This window comes from Pleurodeles waltl, chromosome 6, assembly GCF_031143425.1.
Source record: "Pleurodeles waltl isolate 20211129_DDA chromosome 6, aPleWal1.hap1.20221129, whole genome shotgun sequence".
NCBI classification, from domain to species: Eukaryota; Metazoa; Chordata; class Amphibia; order Caudata; family Salamandridae; genus Pleurodeles; species Pleurodeles waltl.
This window is the reverse complement of record NC_090445.1, coordinates 984,730,134-984,750,207: the sequence shown is the minus strand read 5'-3', so window position 1 is coordinate 984,750,207 and position 20,074 is coordinate 984,730,134. Positions and strand designations below refer to the sequence as shown.

Below are 20,074 nucleotides of genomic sequence, written 5' to 3'. Positions count from 1 at the left end.
AGAATCCTACCCAAATACTATTGTCTGCATTGGCTGTATGAATCCATGCACTCGGGGGGGCTCCTTAGAGGATCCCCCAGTACTGCTCCTACCAGTCTTTAAGGGCTTTCCAGGCAGCCCGTGCTGCTGCAGCCCCTCAGACAGGTTTCTGCCTTCCTGCTGCTTGACCAGCTCAGGCAGGGGAAGGCATAACAAAGGATTTCATGTGGGAGAGCAAGGTAACACCTTCTCTTTTGGAATAGGTGTTACAAGGCTTGGGAGGGGTAGCCTTCCCAAACCACCGGTTTGCTTTTAAGGGCTCATTTGGTGCCCTCCTTGCAAAAAAACGGTTTATCACCAGTCTAGGGACCCCAGGTCCCTGCTCTGTGGTGAAATTGGACAAAGAAAAGGGGAGCAACCACTACCCTGTCCAACACTACCCCAGGGGTAGTGCCCAGAGCTCCTGCAAGTGGCCACTTGATTCTGCCATCTTGAAACCCCTGGGAGCATCTGAGTGGCTAGGACAGGCAGGTGACATCAGAGACCAGGTGGTCACCCTGAAAGGTGACCAAATCCCTTTTAGGGACTCCCTTACGGGTGGGTCCCCAGATTTGGCGTGCAAGAGTCCACCAGGACTCCTCTGCATTGTCTACTTCTGCTCCTGGCCACTGGAACTGCAAATGGACACTTCAGGAACTGGCAAGACTGCAACTCCCGAGGCGACCTCACCTTGCAAAACTGTTTCCCCAGCTCTTTCCAGGAACTGCAACATTTCCCTGGCTGTGCATCCTCTGGGGTCAGCAAGACTTCAAGCTGCACCACTCCTCTGCATCTGCAGGCACCTACAGCAACAACGTCTGGCTGCATGGATCTGCCCTCCTCTGGAACTGCGTGGATTCTGCAACACAGAGGCAGTGATCCACTCGGTCTTCTCTGCCCTGGAGTGATCCCCTTGGTCCTCTCTGCCCTCTGCTCACTTTGGAGGATGGTGAGCTGTTGCCTCTCCTTGCAGGACAGTACCACTCTGGACTATGACTCTTGCAACAACCAAGGCTTATTGTCTCCTGCTTCAAGGGATCTTCAGGCTCCAAGTAGCCACGGCCTCCAGCACTTCATCCTTGCAAGGACAGTCTCCTCTCTGCTGCTCCAGTGAAGAGGCACTCCTCTCCAAGTGTGTTGATTGGGCCTTATTGCAACTTACTATGCCTGCTGCCAGTAGGATGTCTGTGGGGGCTGCGACTGCTTCTGCAGCTCTCCCGCATGCAGAGGGTCAGCCCAAGCTCCTCTCCAGGGGTCATGTCCTCTGGACTTTACTGGTCCTCTTCAGCCTTGCAGCTCTTCTTTTGCTTCCTCTTGCATTTGCAAAGGCTTGTTGGTGGTTCTCCGAAACCACAGACCATCTCTGACCCGACAACCCGAAGTGGGACATCAACTGCACCGCTCCAAGGACTTCTCTGCAGCTCCTGGGCTCCACAGCTGATCTTCTCCTTCCCTCGTCGACCCAGATCTTCATCCACAGATGGGAGGTTAGTGGCTCCTGCCTCGACTGGACACTCTACTGTGGACTGGACTCTGTCCCCTTCTTTTGCAGGTCCTCTTCTTCCAGAATCCATCTTTAGGTTAACCTGGTCTGGTCCTGTTCTTATACAAACAAATAAAACTCCCTTTATGGACTTGACAATATTAAAGCGCAATTATAATACTGACAGACAATTATAATAATGCGGGAGTAAAGTATGCGCCAAATAATCAATAACCCTTACGTACTAACCTCTTGGGGTCCCGAGTTCTCCTAGCTCCCCTCTAACTACTCCATATCCTTGGGTGGGGGGGGGGGGGGGGAAGGGGGGGCTTCACTTCGCATTCCACTATTTTAGTATATGGTTTGGCCCTCTCCTAGGGCCCTATTTTTCTACAATCCTTGCCAATGTTTGTTGTTTCCTATGCTAATTATATGATATATATATATATATATATATACACACACACACACACACACACACACACACACACACACACACACACACACACACACACTCTCTCTCTCTCACATACACATATAGATACATATATAGTATAGTTGCCTCCAGTGGGGCGCGGGGCTGCCTATAAGTAATGTAGTGTAGTGTTACTGTAATAAAGTACCTTTATTTTTGGTCACATTGTGTGGTTCCTTTTATGTGTGATAAGTTACTGTGTCACTATTGTGTATTGCATAAGCTCATAAGCTTTGCATGTCTGATAGATAAGTCTTGGCTGCTCATCCACAGCTACATCTAGAGAGCCCTGGCTTCCTAGAACTGTCTCCAATTCACTAACAGGGGTTGCCTTGACAAGGTATAAGGTGCTAACTTCGTGTGTGTCCACCACACACCATGCCAGCTACCTACAACTATTAATTTTCCTTTTGTTGCTATAATAAATCCAAATAGCTGATCGTCAACCTGGAACTCTCTGGTACAATCAACTTTGAAAAACAAAGTTTCTTTCGGGTCCAGTCAGTAGAGTCACTTCTTCATTGAAAGAGTGAGGCAGGGAAAAGAAGGTAGGCAAGATGATGGTCTGCCCCACAAGAAAAGGTGTCACCACTTTCGAAGGGAAAGAGACCCATGTTCTCAACACCAGTTTGGTTAGAACGATGGGTAAGGAGGGTCCACAGAAAGCTCTTGCCAACTGACTAACCCTTCTGACCAGTGTAATAGCCACTAAAAAAAAAAAAAGGCAGTTTCTAAGACTAATAAACAAAGAGGGCAATGGTGCAAGGGCTGGAAAAGCACACACATGAGGAAAGTTAAAACTAAGCTCAAATCCCTTTGGTGCATGATGAAGGGTTTTGGAGGGAGCACATGCTGTAGTTCTTTGAGAAAACGAGTCACAATTGGTGACTTAAACAGGGAGGGCTGATCTTGACACCACAAGAACGCCAATATGGCTTGACGTACTCTAACTGTGCCCAGAAAAAAGCCTTGCCAGGCCAAGGAGAGAAAAAGACAACAAAACCTTAGATAAGGCTTCAGAAAGGGGGATCAACCTGTTTGGATGTACACCAAACCATAAATATGTCCAAACAGCAGTCGTATACCGTCTTGGTTAAGAGACATCTGGCTGCCAGAATGACACCACAGACTTCAGGAGGAGGGTCAAAACCTGTCAACTGTCGCACTCAATCTTCACATATAAAGGCAGAGCATGCACAGGTACGGGTGCAGGACCCTGCCCAGTTGCTGAGACAGTAGATCCTCCCGAAGGGGCAGCCCGAACGGAGGACCGATTATCATGCCCAGGAGTTCTAGGTACCATACTCTGTGCCCAATCTGAGGCCACAAGAATGATTTAGGCTCTGTTGTTTCTGATCTTCTTGAGAACTCTGGGCAGGAGTGTTATGAGCAGAAAGGCATATACGAGGCCTGAGCTCCACTCGAGCTGAAAGAAAAAAAAAAAAGTCTCCAAGCAAGAGTCACTTGGAAACTCAGAGCGTAGAAGTGCTGACATTGCACTTTCTTGGCGGTGGCGAATAGATCTAGCCAAGGTTCTCCCCAATCTCTGAAGACACCTTGCACCACCTCCAGATGGAGCCTCCATTTGTGATCCGTTAGGCAGGGACATTTGAGTTTGTCTGCTCTAGCATTCAAAGAGTCCACCATATGTTGGGCCACCAGGGAAATGTTTGAACATTCCAGCCTTGTCCAGGTACATGCCGCCATGATAGGGATCACAGCCCTACCCCACCCTACTTTTTTCAAACTACATGGCAGTGGTGTTGTAGGTGAACACCTGATCTAGCCTCTCTGATGGAAGGAAGAAAGGCTTTCAATGCCAGTCAGATTGCTTTCAACTAAGGCAAGTTGATATGGAGCAGAGATTCTGCCGGAGGCTCAGGTCCTCTGAGCTCTACCTCTTCCCAGATTGCCGGCCCAGCCCAGGAGTTACACATCCATCACTACTGTCCGCTCTTGCACAGGAAAGGAGCGGGGTCTGCCACTGAACCAATCCCAGTCCAACAATCATCACTGCAGGTCTTTTGCAGTTCCTGCGAATATCTGAACCACTTCGGAGAGATTGCCCTGATTCTGTGCCCACTGGGACTTCAGGTTCCACTACAAAGTCTGCATATGCCAGCGGGCATGTGTCACCAGCAGGATGCAGGAAGCCATATGGCCCAACAGCCATAGTCAGTCTAACCGAAATCCAGGACAGAGGCTGAAATATTTGAATCATAGCTCAAATATCCTGGACTTGCCGTTATGGAGGCTATGCCAGAAACCGCACTAAATCTAGAATAGCTCTGATGAAAGGAAGCATCTGAGAGGGGATCGGGTTTGACTTAGAAACGTTTATAGTGAACCCTAGCAAATGCAGGAGGGGTGCCATATTCTGGAGGTGGGAGACGACTGCCTGGGGCAAGCCCATCTTCAACAGCCAGTAGTCAAGGCTGGGGCAAACTGGGACCCCTAACCTCCGCAGGTGTGCTGCAACCACCACCATCGCTTTGGTGAATACCCAAGGGGTGCTGATAAAGCTAAAAAGGAGCACAACGAGCTGATAATGCTTGTGGACCACCATGAACAGCAAGCAGTTCCTGTGGGCTGGTAAGATTGGGCAGGTCAGAGTACAGATGATACAATGCCTGGACCAATCTTTGTGGGTTAGCCCATAAGTGAACAATGCATGGTCTGTGCAAAAGATGCTGTCATAAATATGACCTTTGACACTGATGTAGCGCGGATCTAACACTGACTGTTGTGTGTTGCTTTACAGAGCCATTCCTTGCAATGTGTGTCAAAGCTTTCACAATATTTTGTAAAAGCAAGAGAGAAATTCAAACATGTGATATTAGAGGCCAAACTTAGCAAAGGGAGAAGCAAAGCACTGTATATTCGCACCATAATAGAATGATGCAGTAATCCAAACTTGATCAGACATGATCACAATAGGTGCAACTTCATAATACTGCCTATTGCTGTGTATCTTCTCCAAATAAACCAAACTAAAGCTCCAAGACAAAAGCTACAAGTCCGTAGCAGCATACAAAGATATATGAGGAAACATTGTTTAAGAGCACATGATAGTTCAAAGCTCTTAGTCTTAATGGAGACTGATTTAAATTTAACAATGTGCTGTTTCTCACAGCATGTTTTGAGAATTTGTAAAGGACTGAACGGTTCATTACAATTAGGGTTTCCTGTTTTCAATGAAAACAGATTATACCTGATAAAAAAACTCCACATGGACACTAGTTTTCAGATGCCAGTAAACACTGGAATTTTCAGCACTAATACTCCTTTGTTTACCATATGGTGTCAATTAAGTACAAGTGCAGTCTCTATCTAGAAGTGCTTTTTTGTGGGGGTCCTGCTATGGCTCACTCAGGCATGGTAAGCTACTTACAACACCCTTTTGCCCATCTGCAAGATTCTTGTAATTAATGGACACACTTCCAATCATATTTTGAGAGCATGTGGATACAGATGGCACTGGAAACACGGTCATCACTTAAACCACTTGACACAACACCACTCCAGGTCTTAGTTTCACATTGTGATTATCTGAAAAACGTCCCCATACGAGCCATTTTCTCTCATGTAGAAGGACAAGAACTACATCATAAACATGTTCAGCAACCATGCACAGGCGCGAAAAAGGTCAATGCTCCCGTTTTGCTGAAACTGAGCTGCATACAATACATTATTTAACTAAGAAAACCTATGAGTTAGTTTATTAACAGGTGATCTTTTTCTTGAAGACCAGAGCAGAATCAAGTGTTGTGTGAGTGAGTGAGTGTGTGAGTGAGTGAGTGAGTGAGTGAGTGAGTGTGTGAGTGTGAGTGTGTGTGAGTGTGTGTGAGTGTGTGTGAGAGTGAGAGAGTGAGAGAGTGTGTGAGAGTGTGTGAGAGTGTGTGAGAGTGTGAGAGTGTGTGAGAGTGTGTGAGAGTGTGTGAGAGTGTGTGAGAGTGTGTGAGAGTGTGTGAGAGTGTGTGAGAGTGTGTGAGAGTGTGTGAGAGTGTGTGAGAGTGTGTGAGAGTGTGTGAGAGTGTGTGAGAGTGAGTGAGAGTGAGTGAGAGTGTGTGAGAGTGAGTGAGAGTGAGTGAGAGTGAGTGAGAGTGAGTGAGAGTGAGTGTGAGTGAGAGTGTGTGAGAGTGTGTGAGAGTGTGTGAGAGTGTGTGAGAGTGTGTGAGAGTGTGTGAGAGTGTGTGAGAGTGTGTGAGAGTGTGTGTGAGAGTGTGTGTGAGAGTGTGTGTGAGAGTGTGTGTGAGAGTGTGTGTGAGAGTGTGTGTGAGAGTGTGTGTGAGAGTGTGTGTGAGAGTGTGTGTGAGAGTGTGTGAGAGTGTGTGTGAGAGTGTGTGTGAGAGTGTGTGTGAGAGTGTGTGTGAGAGTGTGTGTGAGAGTGTGTGTGAGAGTGTGTGTGAACATTTGTTTGTCATTGCCAGATATTAAGACAGAGTCAAGGAAATCAGAGGCCTGTCTTCCCTATTGCCCTAATATTTTCCAAACTCCTTATTGCCCTAATATTTCCCAACTCCAGCCTTGGAGACAACTTTGTCAAAGGGAAGGAAAGCTAGATTTGGAGAAGAAAAACAAATTTAAAAAAAGAGTTTGAACCTCTGCATCGGCAACAAGAGGAACAAATGGTCTCCATTAACACTCTGGCTCTGTCTTACAACCAAATACTGTAATCACAGATAGGGTGCTTCTGTTAAACAAGGGGGGCAACCTTGATCAAAGTCAGTAAATCAGTTTTGGTTATGTTGTTCCAGAAGTAAAGTAGTAAACAAGACATTTTTCCGAGCACCTTGTTTACTTTTTAACAACTTATTCACGGTGATCTCAAAGTAGTGACTCCACTGAAACACATAACAAATTGCACTGGGAATGCGTTTACAAGCCATACTCAAATGCTCAAAGACTACATATTATTGTACTGAGTGGCCCTTTGGAGACTTCTCAAATTAGGGTTGCAAACAGAAAGTCCTCTAAATGCAGATGTTACTTTTTTTTTTTTTTTTTAACTTGCCCACACTTAGCTCATCCAGACATTCTCCCAGAAATCAGAAAAACACTGAAAACTTCAGACTCCGAAATGGGAAGCAGGCACTAGCAAAACATTACACCTGCAGAGCAGTAAAGGCATCAACAAGATGCCAAAGCTCCATCCGCTCCATCTATGTCAGTTCAGCCTAGCCTATTCTCTACTATGAAATGAAATGAGAGAATTAATGTGTATAACAAAGTATGGCTCTAGCAAGTTGTTTACTACAGGGGGTGTGACCAACAAAGGCCAAAATGGCAGACACTCTTTGAGCGAACTCTGAGACGCGGCGGCCCCATTATCCTGCAAACATCAAGCAGTTTCAAGAGAATCAGACACCCAGACTGCCTGTGCTGCGCCGTCCTGGGAGTGCTGCTGCTGCGGTTTGGCTTGGCTCAAATATTTCTGCACTGTGGAGCGGGGCATGGCCCGCTTGATTGGTAACAGCCAGTGACCTCGTGGTAGAGACAGGCAATCCTACTGCCAGCGCGGGCTGCACCGGCCTGAGGCCTGTGGCTGGCTGTGGTGCATCACAGCCTTGACTGTGCGGTGCAGGGACTCTCTGCCCCTGCCCACTGCCAGGGCCGCTGTCTGTGGCGGCCCAAGGTTTGCTGCCGGCCCTTGTCAGAGACTGGCCTGACCCGCTTAGCCCTGCAGCTGGTGGGGCTGCTGTGGACTGAGGCCTGGAAAGTGTGGTGCCTAGCAGAGGCCTCCTTCGTTTAGGGCTGGGAAGGTCCTGGTGACTGGCGAGCAGAAAGCAGGTGAGTGTGAGTGTGGCACTGCTGCTGGGAAAGGGTTCAGGGGTCATATCGTCCAGACGGCGACTCCGCCCTCCCTACTCTTTATCTGGACATTCACACTGGTCCCGTGCAGTCCCACAACAAACGTTTGCTACTATCTAGAAAGGGCTCTTGCCCTGCTGGCACTGCAACGAGGTCTGAGTCCTGGCTGGGCACAACTGAGTCACGGAGCCCGGGTGGGGTCTGGGAGACTACCATCATGTGGCAGTGTTGGAATAGGAGGCATGTCAGAGTACTTTAACTTTACTTTCACTCACCTACCCTCCAACCTGGCACACCCTTCCTAGGTCTCCAACCTTTTTAGTAGTAAACGCTACTTATGTTGATGAAAACCATCCAGAGATATAAATATTATTAGAATTTGAATACTGACCACATCAGACAAGTTTACATGTTTGTTTTAAATATGAACTTTTCAGTTTTTGTAGGCTGTACTACATAAAGGAGAGCTACTTATGGGTAGCTCGAGTTACTCGTAGCTCACGAGCTACTCGTTGGAGACCCCTGCTTTATAACATACGACTCCTTGGCGGATAAGAGTGCATTAACAGCACTGGTGCTCCAGTCTCAAAGTGCTATATCTAACAACCGCTGCGCTTCTGCATACAGGAGAGTAATAGACAAACGTAGGAGCTACACTCTTCCCAGGAACACCAAAAATATGTTCATTAGAAATATCAAAAACTTTCAATGCATGGTGGCATCTGGAACAAGACCATGTCATTACCCCAGCTGTGAACTGAGCTATTCATGCATGCCTATGCCCTACCTCCCCAAACCAAAGGTCAACCGCATGACTGAGAAGGAGTTCCCCAAATGAAATTGTTCATTAACTCATCAACGCCACTTAAGTTTCTTGCAGGCCAACTCCCCCCCCTTGCCCCCAAAATTCGCATTGTGTGGCAGTGGAATTCTCAGCGCTCCAGTAGGTAAAAGACAAAAACGGAACTATCGCTAACCAGTCAATTGCTAAAACGTGTCACACATCACATCTTTGATACAGCCTCTACCACATTGCAGGTCGTAAATTATTATTGCGCTCCTTCCCCCTGTCCGTGCTAACCCAACTTGGGTCGCCACCAGCCTCCATATTTATTGGACAGCCTTGGAGTACAGCTGTCAGTCATGGGCGCTCACACAATTTGCACCCAGGGCACCCAAGTGCACCTATCAGTGACCCCCCCTTTGCTTCTACCATGAACAGAACTCCAGTGGCACCTCCACCACAGTCAACGTCGCTAGACAACAAACTTGACTCAGTACTAGGTGCCATAGAGCGATCCAGAGCATCACTAGAAGCTAAAATTGACAGTGCTGCGTCAGATCTTACTTTGCTGCATGTGGACTACCGGAAACTGGCAGACACTCTGCTCTGTCAGAACAAGCCCTCATGGATCTCCAGCCACACACCAGCAACATGACCTCATCTCTAGATCATGTAAGAATACTGGAGTAGCAAGATGAAGATGCAGAAGGGAGATCAAGGAGAAATAACATCCGGGTGGTCGGACTGCTGCAGAGTATAAAAGGTCGTTAAGCAACACAATACATGGAACGTTGGCTGCAGTACTTTTCTACAGAGTGGACACACCAGATTCCATCCAGGAGACCCCCCACGCAGAGCCGGCTCCTGACCAATGGTGTTGCTGCAACTGCTGCATTTTTGAGATACAGACTCAATCATACGTGAGACCAGAAAACTTCTTAAGATAAAAGTAGACCATGCTCGTCTCATGTTCTTTCCGGATTCCACCATAACAGTGCCAGATGCAGTGTAGCTCATTTAAGGCAGTGAAAAAGAGACTCCGTGAACTTGACCTGAAATATTCCCTTCTTTTTCCGGCGCCTCTTCGTATGGTGGTGGGAAGTACCACGCACTTCTTTGACTCTGCGGAAAACACCTGGAAGTGGCTCAATGCACACAGCCTACATGTCAACGGAACCTCCCAAATTTATGGAGACAGAAAGGATCGGTGGTCACCGACCAGATGGGGACCGGCTTACTGCTCCTAAGTTGACACCAAATCTGGGGGAGATCATAACGGAAAGTCGGCGGGCGCTGCAGCACACTGACATAATCACCAGCCAAATGTCAGCATAATTTGGTGCAGGATAATTGTATGCATACCTTTTTCTCCCTAATGAACATATGTCTCAAGATCTAAACACACAATGTTAGAAATGGGGTCTCTAGTTGGCAGACAATTTGCACCCTGTCAAAGTAGGGACCCTCACTCTAGTCAGGATAAGGAGGATACCCAGCTCGGATAAAACCTGCTCACCCGCCTTGGTAGCTTGGCACGAGCAGTCAGGCTCATCTCAGAAGCAATGTGTAAAGCATTTGCACATAACACACAGTAATACAGTGCAAACACTACAAAAGGACACCACCCTGACACTTTAAACAGGAGGCAAGTTCTACTCCAAGCCCTTGGAGAAACTTCACAAGCAGGATACACAGCAAAGTCCAGTCTTTGCTCTCTTTAAGGCAGAATAAGCAACTGCAGGCCAAACCAGCAAAGCACACACAGCAAAGGAGCAGTACTGCTCCTCCAGGTCTTCAGCTCTTCTCCTTGGCAGAAGTTCCTCTTGATCCAGAAGTATTCTAAAAGCCTGTTTTTTTTTTTTTGGGGGGGGGGGGGGGGGGGGGGATTCCACTACGTATACCCCTTTCTGCCTTTGAAGTAGGCCAACTTCAAAAAACAGTCTCTGTTGTTGACAAGATCCTGCCTTCTATAGGCCTGGCCCCAGACACACCAGGGGGTCGGAGACTGCATTGTGTGAGGGCAGGCACAGCCCTTTCAGGTATAAGTGACCACTTATCCACTTATCCCTCCACTCTAGCCCAGATGGCTCGTCAGGATATGCTGGCTACACCCCAGCTCCCTTTGTGTCACTGTCTAGAGGGAGTTCATAACAGCCCAACAGTCAGTCTGACCCAGACGTGGAATACACAAGCAGGCAGAGACACAGAATGGTTTAAGTGAGAAAATGCCCACTTTCTAAAAGTCGCATTTTCAAACTAATCTAAAACCAACTTCACTAAAAGATGCATTTTTAAATTGTGAGTTCAGTGACCCCAAACTCCATATTTCTATCTACTCTCAAAGGGCAAATACACTTTAAGGATATTAAAGGCAGTCCCATGTTAACCTATGAGAGAGCTAGGCCTTCCAACAGTGAAAAACAAATTTGACAGTATTTCACTGTTAAGACATGTAAAACACATCAGTATATGTCCCTCCTTTAACATACAATGCACCCTTGTCCTTGGGGCTACCTAGGTTCTATCTTAGGGGTACCTTACATGTACTAAAAATAAAGGTTTGGGCCGGTCAAGTGGGTACACTTGCCAGATCGAATTGGCCGTGCAAGACTGCACACACAGACACAGCAGTGGCAGGCCTGAAACATGTTTACAGGGCTAATCATGTGGATGGAACAACCAGTGCTGCAGGTCCACTTGTAGCATTTGATTTACGGGCCCTGGGCACACAGTGCACTTTACTAGGGACTTACCAGTAAATCAAATATGCCAATCATGGATAAGCCAATCACCAATACAATTGATATAGGATGCACTTGCACTGTAGCACTGATCAGCAGTTGTAAAATGCGCAGAGACAAACCAGCAAAAACAGAGTCCAGCTTACCATAAAAACAAGAGGTCAGAAGGCAAGAAGACCGGGGAAACACGCCAAAAGATGCAGGTCTAATACACAACAAATGCCTCGGGATCTCGAAGACTGTGTAGTGAGGGGCTGCTCCTGCCTGCCTCCCAGGACTATACATTCGGATCTACTGATGCTCTTTGCTGTTTGTAGCTTGTGGTCATGTAGTACTGAGGACTGTTGTGTTCTCCCATATACATTGTATTTAAGTAGAACCGTTACGTATCAGATACTCATTGGTTTGGGGTGGGTGCTCGGTTGGTGTCCTGCTCATATAGTATTAACTGTTTTGCTTTTTTTGCTGTCTGTTACATGTTTCTATTGTACACATGCTAAACCTATCTTCTGCTCGCCCTGTTACCCCCCAAGCAGTCCCATCGTCACACATCAGCACAGGGCTATAACTCTACATTTCCTAGTGCACCCCTTCTACACCTGCTGTCACTATCATGGTGCCCATTAACTCTTCTGTGCTGGGGACGTAACGGTTACGTCCACCGGCAGAGTGCTCCTAGCACTCCCTCCGTGGGCTTCCCTTGCATCTCCCCTCCCCACCCCCACCAACGTAGGGATGGAAGGGGAAGCCCTTCCCCTTCCAATCTCCCCCCCCCCCCGACGTCAGCGCGCAGAAATTACAGGGTGCCGGTCGCACTGGAAGCCATTTGCTTCAATCGTGACCTCGGGGAAACAGGTGAGTTTCTCCTCCGGCGGTTGGGGGGTTTCTATCAAAGAGGCATCGGGGGAAAGGTTTTCCTTTCCCCTTGTCTCTGAGCATTCCTGCTGCACGATCACATTGCGATCGGGCAGCAGGAATGACAACTAGACACCAGGGATTTTTTTTTTGTTTATATTCAATGTTTCTGTGTCGGGGAGCAGCCCCTTGGCCAAGGGTTGCTCCCCTTTGGAAGTGATAGATTCTGGCAGTGACGTTTCTGTCGGAGAGAAATCTTCTGATGAGGAAGCCACTCAGTGCAGATGAAGGGCCTGTTTTAAAGGAGGACACTGATGTGCCATTAGTGCAGCAACCTGAGGCTGAAAGGTTTCCCATTAGAAGACCTGAACTCTGGGTTGCCCCAAACATGGAGCAGCCAGAGTTGCCTTCCTTTACTGGTCTCCCGGGGTGTAGAGTCAATACAGAGAACTTTTTGCCTGTCAATTTCTTTGAGTTATTTATGGATGATGTGTTTTTGGAAGAGATTGTTGAGCAGACTAATTTGTATGCGGAGCAGTATTTGAGGGACAACGCTGCTAGACTTAGGCCACACTCTAGAGCTACCCAATGGATTCCCACAAATTTGGAGGAGATGAAAAGGTTTTTGGGTTTGCCTCTTTTGATGGGGTTGATAAGGAAGCAGTCACTGGCTTCTTATTGGTCTACTAGTCCCTTGATGGCAACAACTATATTTCCTGCAACCATGAGTCGTAATCGGTATTTGCTTAGTCTTAGGATGCTGCATTTTGTTGACAATGCATTAGCCTTGCCACAAGATCACCCTGATTCTGACAGTCTTTTTAAGATTAGGCCTGTCTTTGATCATTTTGTAAATCGTTTTTCAGAGGTCTATGTTCCAGGCAAAGAAATAGCTGTGGACGAGTCTTTGGTCCTCTTCAAGGGTCTTTTGGTTTTTATGCAGTACATTCCTAGCAAGAGGGCACGATATGGAATCAAATTGTATATGCTGTCTGAAAGTAGTACAGGATATGTGTATAGTTTCCGTGTCTACACTGGTAGGGATTCCAGTATTGATCCCCCCCCCCCCCCCCGGTTGTCCTCCCACTTTTGGAGTTACAGAGAAAATTGTGTGGGAACTTGGTAGACTGTTCAACAAAGGTCACCATTTTTATGTAGGTAACTTCTACAATGGAGTGCAGTTGTTCAAGGAATGGTTTAGAGTGGATACTGTTGCTTGTGGCACAATTTGTTGTAACCGGAAAGGCTATCCAAGGGAGCTTATCTGTAAGAAAAACTTGAGGGGACAGTGCAGTGCCTTGCGGAATAATGAGCCGCTAGCTTTGAAATTTTCAGACAGGAGGGATGTCTACATGCTAAGTATCATCCATGATGAGAGTACTTTCCCCATGACTGTTTGGGGCCAGGTTGCTGAAGTGCGCAAACCTGTGTGCATTTTAGATTATAATTAGCACATGGGAGGTGTAGATAAAGTTGATCCAAGGTTGGAACCTTAGACCAAATGTAAGACTTACGAATAGCAGTATAAGAAGTTAGCAATTCACCTCTTCCACTTGGCAACTTTTAAAGCCTTTATTGTGTTTAAGGATAGGTCTCCAGAGTCAAAGATGACATTTGTGAAATTTCAGGAGTCAGTGATAGAGAGCCTTATTGTGGTGGAACAGGCAAGAGTTCCTAGAGAAGCAGTGGTGGAGGATGTGGCTAGATTGAAAGATAGCCACTTTGCTGAGCACATTCCTCCCACGCCCATAAAAGATTTTCCAGCTAAGAAATGTAGAGTTTGTGCTCGAAGAGGTATCCGGAGGGAGACTCGAATGTACTGCCCAGATTGTCCTTCAAAGCCTGGGATGTGTGTGGGTGGTTGTTTCAAGAATTACCACACCCAGAAAAATTACTGGGAACTACCATGAGTGTAAACTGCCAGTTTTATATTTTCATGTGTTCAGTTTCATGGTTGGCATTTCTGTCATGTACTTAGAGCTTTTGTGTTTGTAGCTTTGCAATTATTTCTGATTAGTTAGTGGTTTCTTGGTTTTTAAAACAAACAAAAAAAAGTGATGCCATTGTGTGTGGAGTGGCGCTTGGCTGACTGTGTACATATTGACTTTCTGTTGGCCACTGCAACACACTGCCAGCCAAACACCAGTCCACACACTCCCATCAGCTGGTGTGATTGCTCTATCAGGCATGTGGGCATATGTGAGTGATGGGCCCTTGAGTGGCGCTGTCTGTCAATGCGAGTGTTGTAATGTGCTGGGCCCGTGGCTGGCAGCATTAATGGTCTTGTGCAGGTCATGTATGAAAGGTGTGTGAATGGACTGTAAAGCGGATGGTGCCATGTCGTGGCTTTACAGCTCACGAGCTGAGTCATTGGTTCCGTTTTATGGCCTTTCAGTTATTAACAGTGCATTTCATTTTTGTGAAATCTCTTGTTAATAAACTTTGATCCACTGAACCATCACTCACCCTCATGCCAAATCCAACCAGTATGTGTGGTAAAAATGACGAAACCTGCTCCGCTGTAATCAGGCGATGCAGCACACCTGTGACACGCTAGGTGTCTCGGGTGGGACCCCGATGATGAAGCATGCCACCAACTTGGTTGGTGGGTGAGGGGTCTTTTTAACATAACCTAAGTGCGCTTCTTTTAACAATTTTAGTGTTTGGAACATCACATAAGTATGTGGACACACCAAAATGATCTACTGAAAAACTACCTGTGTTGGGGGGGGCACCTACGATTTTGGTCCTGGGTGCGGACTTCATCTAGGGAAATCTACCAAACCCAGACATGTTTTAAAAATAGACACCCCAAGGAGTCCAAGGAGGTGTGGCTTGCCTGGATCCCCAACAGTTTCTTACCCAGACTCCTCTGCAAACCTCAAAATTTGCTTAAAAAAAAAAAACATTTCCCTCACTTTTCTTTGTAGGATCTCCGCTGTGGCACAATTTTCCTACCACCCAGTGTTACCCCTCAGTCTCCCACGTAAAATGATACCTCACTTGTGTGGGTCCCCAAAGCAGAGTCAGCCTAAAAGATGTATAAAAGAACAATATGAGCTTAGCAACTCGCTGTGCTATCCCTTTAATCTCTACAGGTGTTGCCATTTTTCTGTTGCAGGCACCTGGGCCACCACACAAGTGAGGTATCATTTTTATCGGGAGACTTGGGGGGTTGCTGGGTGGAAGGAAATTTGTGGCTCCTCTCAGATTCCCACCGAAATGAGCGGACAAAGTGTTTTTTTGGTCAAATTTTGAAGTTTACAAAGGATTCTGGGTAACAGAACCTGGTGAGAGCCCAACAAGTCACCCCATCTTGGATTCCCCTAGGTGTCTAGTTTTCAGAAATGCGCAGGTTTTCTAGGTTTCCCCAGGTGCCGGCTGAGCTAGAGGCCAAAATCCACAGCTAGGCCCTTTGTAAAAAAAAAACTGCTCCGTTTTCTTTGTGAAAATGTGATGTGTCCATTTTGTGTTTCCTGTTGCGAGCTTTAGGCCTACCCACGCAAGTGAGGTACCATTTTTATCGGGAGACTTGGGGGAACACAGAATAGTAAAACAAAACCTTAACACTGACACTACTGCAGCACGCTCTACGGAATGGGATGCATTTAGGGTCACACTGAGGGGGCACTGCAAGGGGCTTCACTGGAACATAAGGCTTAAATTAGACATGCAAACTCTGAGTATTTAGCAGAAGCTGATGCAGATAGAGAACAAGATAGTGACTAACCGCACCACGTGTCACAAACTGGCTAAAGAGAAGGGCAGACCCCCTCACCCTACTTCAACGCTTGCGTTGCCATAACTACACAACACATTCGACCAAAACACACACTACTGCGGATAGGGCTGCCTCACTCCTGGAGAGGTTAATATGTCAGGATCGCCCAGGCAGCCCCATTGCAGTGCTCCGCTTTCCTAAAGGCCCTACGCTATACACACAGCATGAGATGCATCAGAAGCTGATAAGCTTCTATACCTCCCTATACCGATCAACCATGACGTCCGCATCGGAGGCCATTGCCTCTTTTCTAACTACAACGCTCCTTCCCTCCCTCATCTACGACCAGAGAGAGGAGCTGGATGTTCCTATCACGCCCCTTTAAATACGTGAGATGATAAGGATGTTAGCGACTGGTAAGACTCCAGGCCCTGGAGTCCCGGCAGAATTCTATAAAGGCTATAACACGTTACTTATGCCTCGATTGCACTCACTTTAAGCCAAAGTGTTGGAAACATCTGGGCTCCCAGCCTCCCTTTGTGAGGCACTCCTCATCTCCTCACTCCTCACAGATTATAAAATCCCGGCAAAAAAATTAGCTCATCGCCTATCCCCAATGGTGCCTGGTTAAGTGCATGTCGACCAAAACAGGTTTGTGCCAGACAGAAACACATTTAACATCTGATGCTTTTTTCGCATAATGGCATGCGCCTCAGTGGCGTGGCCTACCGCAGGTTGTTTGGTCCTCCATTTGGAGCAGCCATTCAACTCCTTGGAGTGGGTGTACTTGTTCACTGTACTGCCTCGCTACGTCTTTGAGGAATGTTTCTTGAAGCTTATTCGACAACTATACATGCTTCCAACAGTCAGAGTGAAGACAGGCTCACTAGTTTCAGACCCTATTTGCGTGGGTAACGGCACGCGTCAAGGATGCCCATTGTCTCCGCTCTGGTTTCCTTAGCAGTGGATGTGTGCTGTTGCGTCGCTGCATGCACAGATTACCTTCTGGCAAACTTTGTCCTTATCTGTAGAGGGCAGAGCGGCTCTACTGAAAATTGTGGCCTTCCCTCAGCTCCTATATTACTTCGTCAACCTGCCGTTGTATATTTGCGCTCCTTTTTTTTAGCTCATTTGAGGGGGACATCGGGGGCTTTGTATGGGGCAAAACCAGGTGTTGTGTGGCACTTTGTAAACTGTACCAACCCACAGAGTGAGGAGGTCTAGCGATCCCTAACTTCAAGCACAATTATTTAGCGTCCCAACTCCAATGGGTTGTGAAATGGCGTGCTGCATGGCAACTTGCAGACACCGCTACATCACTACCAGCCTGGACCCAAAATAGTATATTCCGGTTGTTCCACCCCTGTAACCAACCTTCCGCACCCCAGGTGCATAGATGCTACAGGCGTAGCCTTTGCCTCACCTAATCAGTCACGCCCTATGCCACAGATTTGGCGCTACAGGGTACGCCGCGTGGGAACAGCTTCTCCACTGTATCAGAACTAACCTCATGGGCGGCAGCGGGTGCACTGACAGTGTGTGATCTGTATAGTGACAGAGTTCCTTTATCATATGATAGATTGGCAGTGGAAACAGGTCCACCTCCGGACAGTTCTTAATACACGCATCACTTACTGGCGCACTAAAGCAGCAGTGGGGAGAGATATCTAGTGAACCTCCTATGCACCTGACCATAGAATACCTTCATGTCATGGGCCCGGGTCCACATTTAGTACTGCATAATGGCTTACTCTCTGCGCGTACATATGACACCAACGCTCGCATCTCTACATGAGGTGGGAGTCGAAACTTGCTCGCCCCTGCTCCGATAAAGAATGGTCTCATGTACTAGAGAGGCCTGCTCTGATAAATAATGGTCTACTGTACTAGCGTCCTATTTATATCCCACGGAATGCACAGTTCCGATTAATTCAGATGTACATTGTGAACAAGACATACCTCACCCCCTCTAACAAACAGGTACTTTCACACTTCTAACGCTGCCTGTCCACATTGCGAGCTGGTTGATGCAGATGCAGTACATATGCTCAGGGCCTCTCAACGCTTGCAGTTGTACTGGGATGAGGTAATGAGGCACCTAACGCAATGCACAGACAAAGTCATATTTAATACATTGAAGGTGTGTACATTGGGGCTTTACAGCAGAAGCACAAAGCATAAACTCACATCTCGCTACACGGACCTGGAACTCATCCTAGCCTAACGATTGATCACAGGCAGGTGGAAATCACCTCCCCCCACCTCCCCCCCACCCCCCCAAAAAACACCTAGTAGCCTGGATTTGCTCATTCACAAATTGAGTGCAGGCTGAGAATGTGGCGCTACATCGTGAGAATGTCATGGGTTTACGGAGGCAACCCATGGCTAGCAGCTGGGACGCTATAATGGCAAATCCCCAGACAGATGATCTTGATGTATCTACGCCACATGACTCATAGCCATCCCCTGCAGTTTTAATCTGAAGGGGGCACTAGGCTGTATAATTCTTCGCACACCAGGGCTGTTCTCTGATACACAACGGAATTTCCTGTATTACGCTTGGTGTGCCTCCTGCTGTGAGGTGCTTATATGATGTGCGTCTATTTCTAAGGGCGGAAATGTAATGAAGTGTATTAGCATGTTAGTTATTGCTGTTTTGCCGTCTTCATATTCTGAATAAGCAGTTTGTAATGTTTTCATCATACGCACGCTACAGCGTGCAGTGTTGCTATAGCTGGTTGCCATGCACTTATACCAGTACTGGCAATTCGTTTGTAACCGTTGTATTATTGTCTCATCGCTACACAATGCTGCCCACCTCCCAACGCTTGCGATCCAGTAGATGCATGGTTTGTGAATGCTGCATGGCACCTATATTTGTCGTTCTGCGACCGCAACTCGCTCTGCAGTGCTTTTGCTCGCCACTGAAAAGGGCAGGCATGTCAAATTACAAGATTCCACTGTATGTCCCATATGATACAACTATGACTGTATGTACGATTCTCTACTAAAAGTAACAATAAAAAGATTTAAACAAAAATCAAGTTCTTTACTACAGCTATAAAAGGTGCTTGGCATGAACAAATGAAAATGACAATAAGAAAGGGAAATTCAATTAAAAGGTCTGCTGGCTAATGTAGTCGAATATTCTAACACCCCCATGGAACTTCAAAGTATCCACTAGTAGTGTATATAAAAGCATAGGCACACAAATCAAATTTTGCACCATTATACTGAACAAAAGTACTATATTTTTGGGGGGTGGGTGGAAGAGTCTATCTAATTTATAACAAATGTGTGCTTTCACAAATGTTGCACATCATTTGTAAAGCTTTATATACTACTTTCCTAGCAAGAAATGGGAGTCCTTTACAAACGTACCTTGGCTGTGGCATGTAAGGAGGAGGATTCAGCAGTTATTTCCTCCACTGAAGACTCTTGCTCTTTGGTGCATTTGCTTACTAAGTCCTGAAAGATTGCCAAACGTTCATCGCTTCTCTCCTCCAGCAACTCTCGCTCCTTTTTAAGGCTTTCGCTGCAATATTAAAGTAGAACACACGCCTCTTTATCAATGCATGACCAGTTTCCGTCAGTACCACGTTAGGCAACAACAAAAAAGAACTGCAAATGAAATACGTGTGAACTATTTTAGCACAGAAGCTAAAAAACAGTTTGCAAGCGGTGGGTCTCCATTTCAAGCACACTTGCGTTTTTCCTTCTACTCTATACGTCTCCAAATCATTTCACTAGGCCATTATCGTTTCAATGCCAGAAGGGTTCCCATATGGGAGATGCACACGTTTTCAAAGTTTCATAATGGTTTGGTTTGACTTTACTTATACCTTTGGTAATTCTCTTACAGGTGAATACTCTATCCTCAGATTCCCCAACTTTTAGTATTTCTCTGGTTGCCAGGGTGGATCGGGAGAATTTTACAGCAGTGCTTCCACATGTCAACAGGTGACACCGCACTAACGGTACGGCCAGTAAAATGACACAAAGGAGCCACATATAAATGAAACCCTTACACGCTGATGTCAATGCCTTAATCTTTAGCCGTTCTTGCTTTCATACCCGAACACACCCAACAAACTGCAGGTGGCCGTGTGCCAAAATGTAACCTTTCAAACAAATTCAACATTTTTTAATAACTACCTAGCACCATGTATACAGAGATTTAAACATT

General features: G+C 46.7%; 1 protein-coding gene across 1 annotated transcript in view; it reads right to left on the bottom strand.

The window, feature by feature from the left end:
• Positions 1-20,074, bottom strand: part of KIF20B (kinesin family member 20B) — a 434,415-nt gene that overhangs the window by 281,128 nt on the left and 133,213 nt on the right. The window contains exon 15 of the mRNA XM_069239865.1: positions 19,270-19,423. Within this exon, the coding sequence (XP_069095966.1) occupies positions 19,270-19,423 (154 nt within the window). The remainder of the gene's footprint in view (positions 1-19,269; positions 19,424-20,074) is intronic.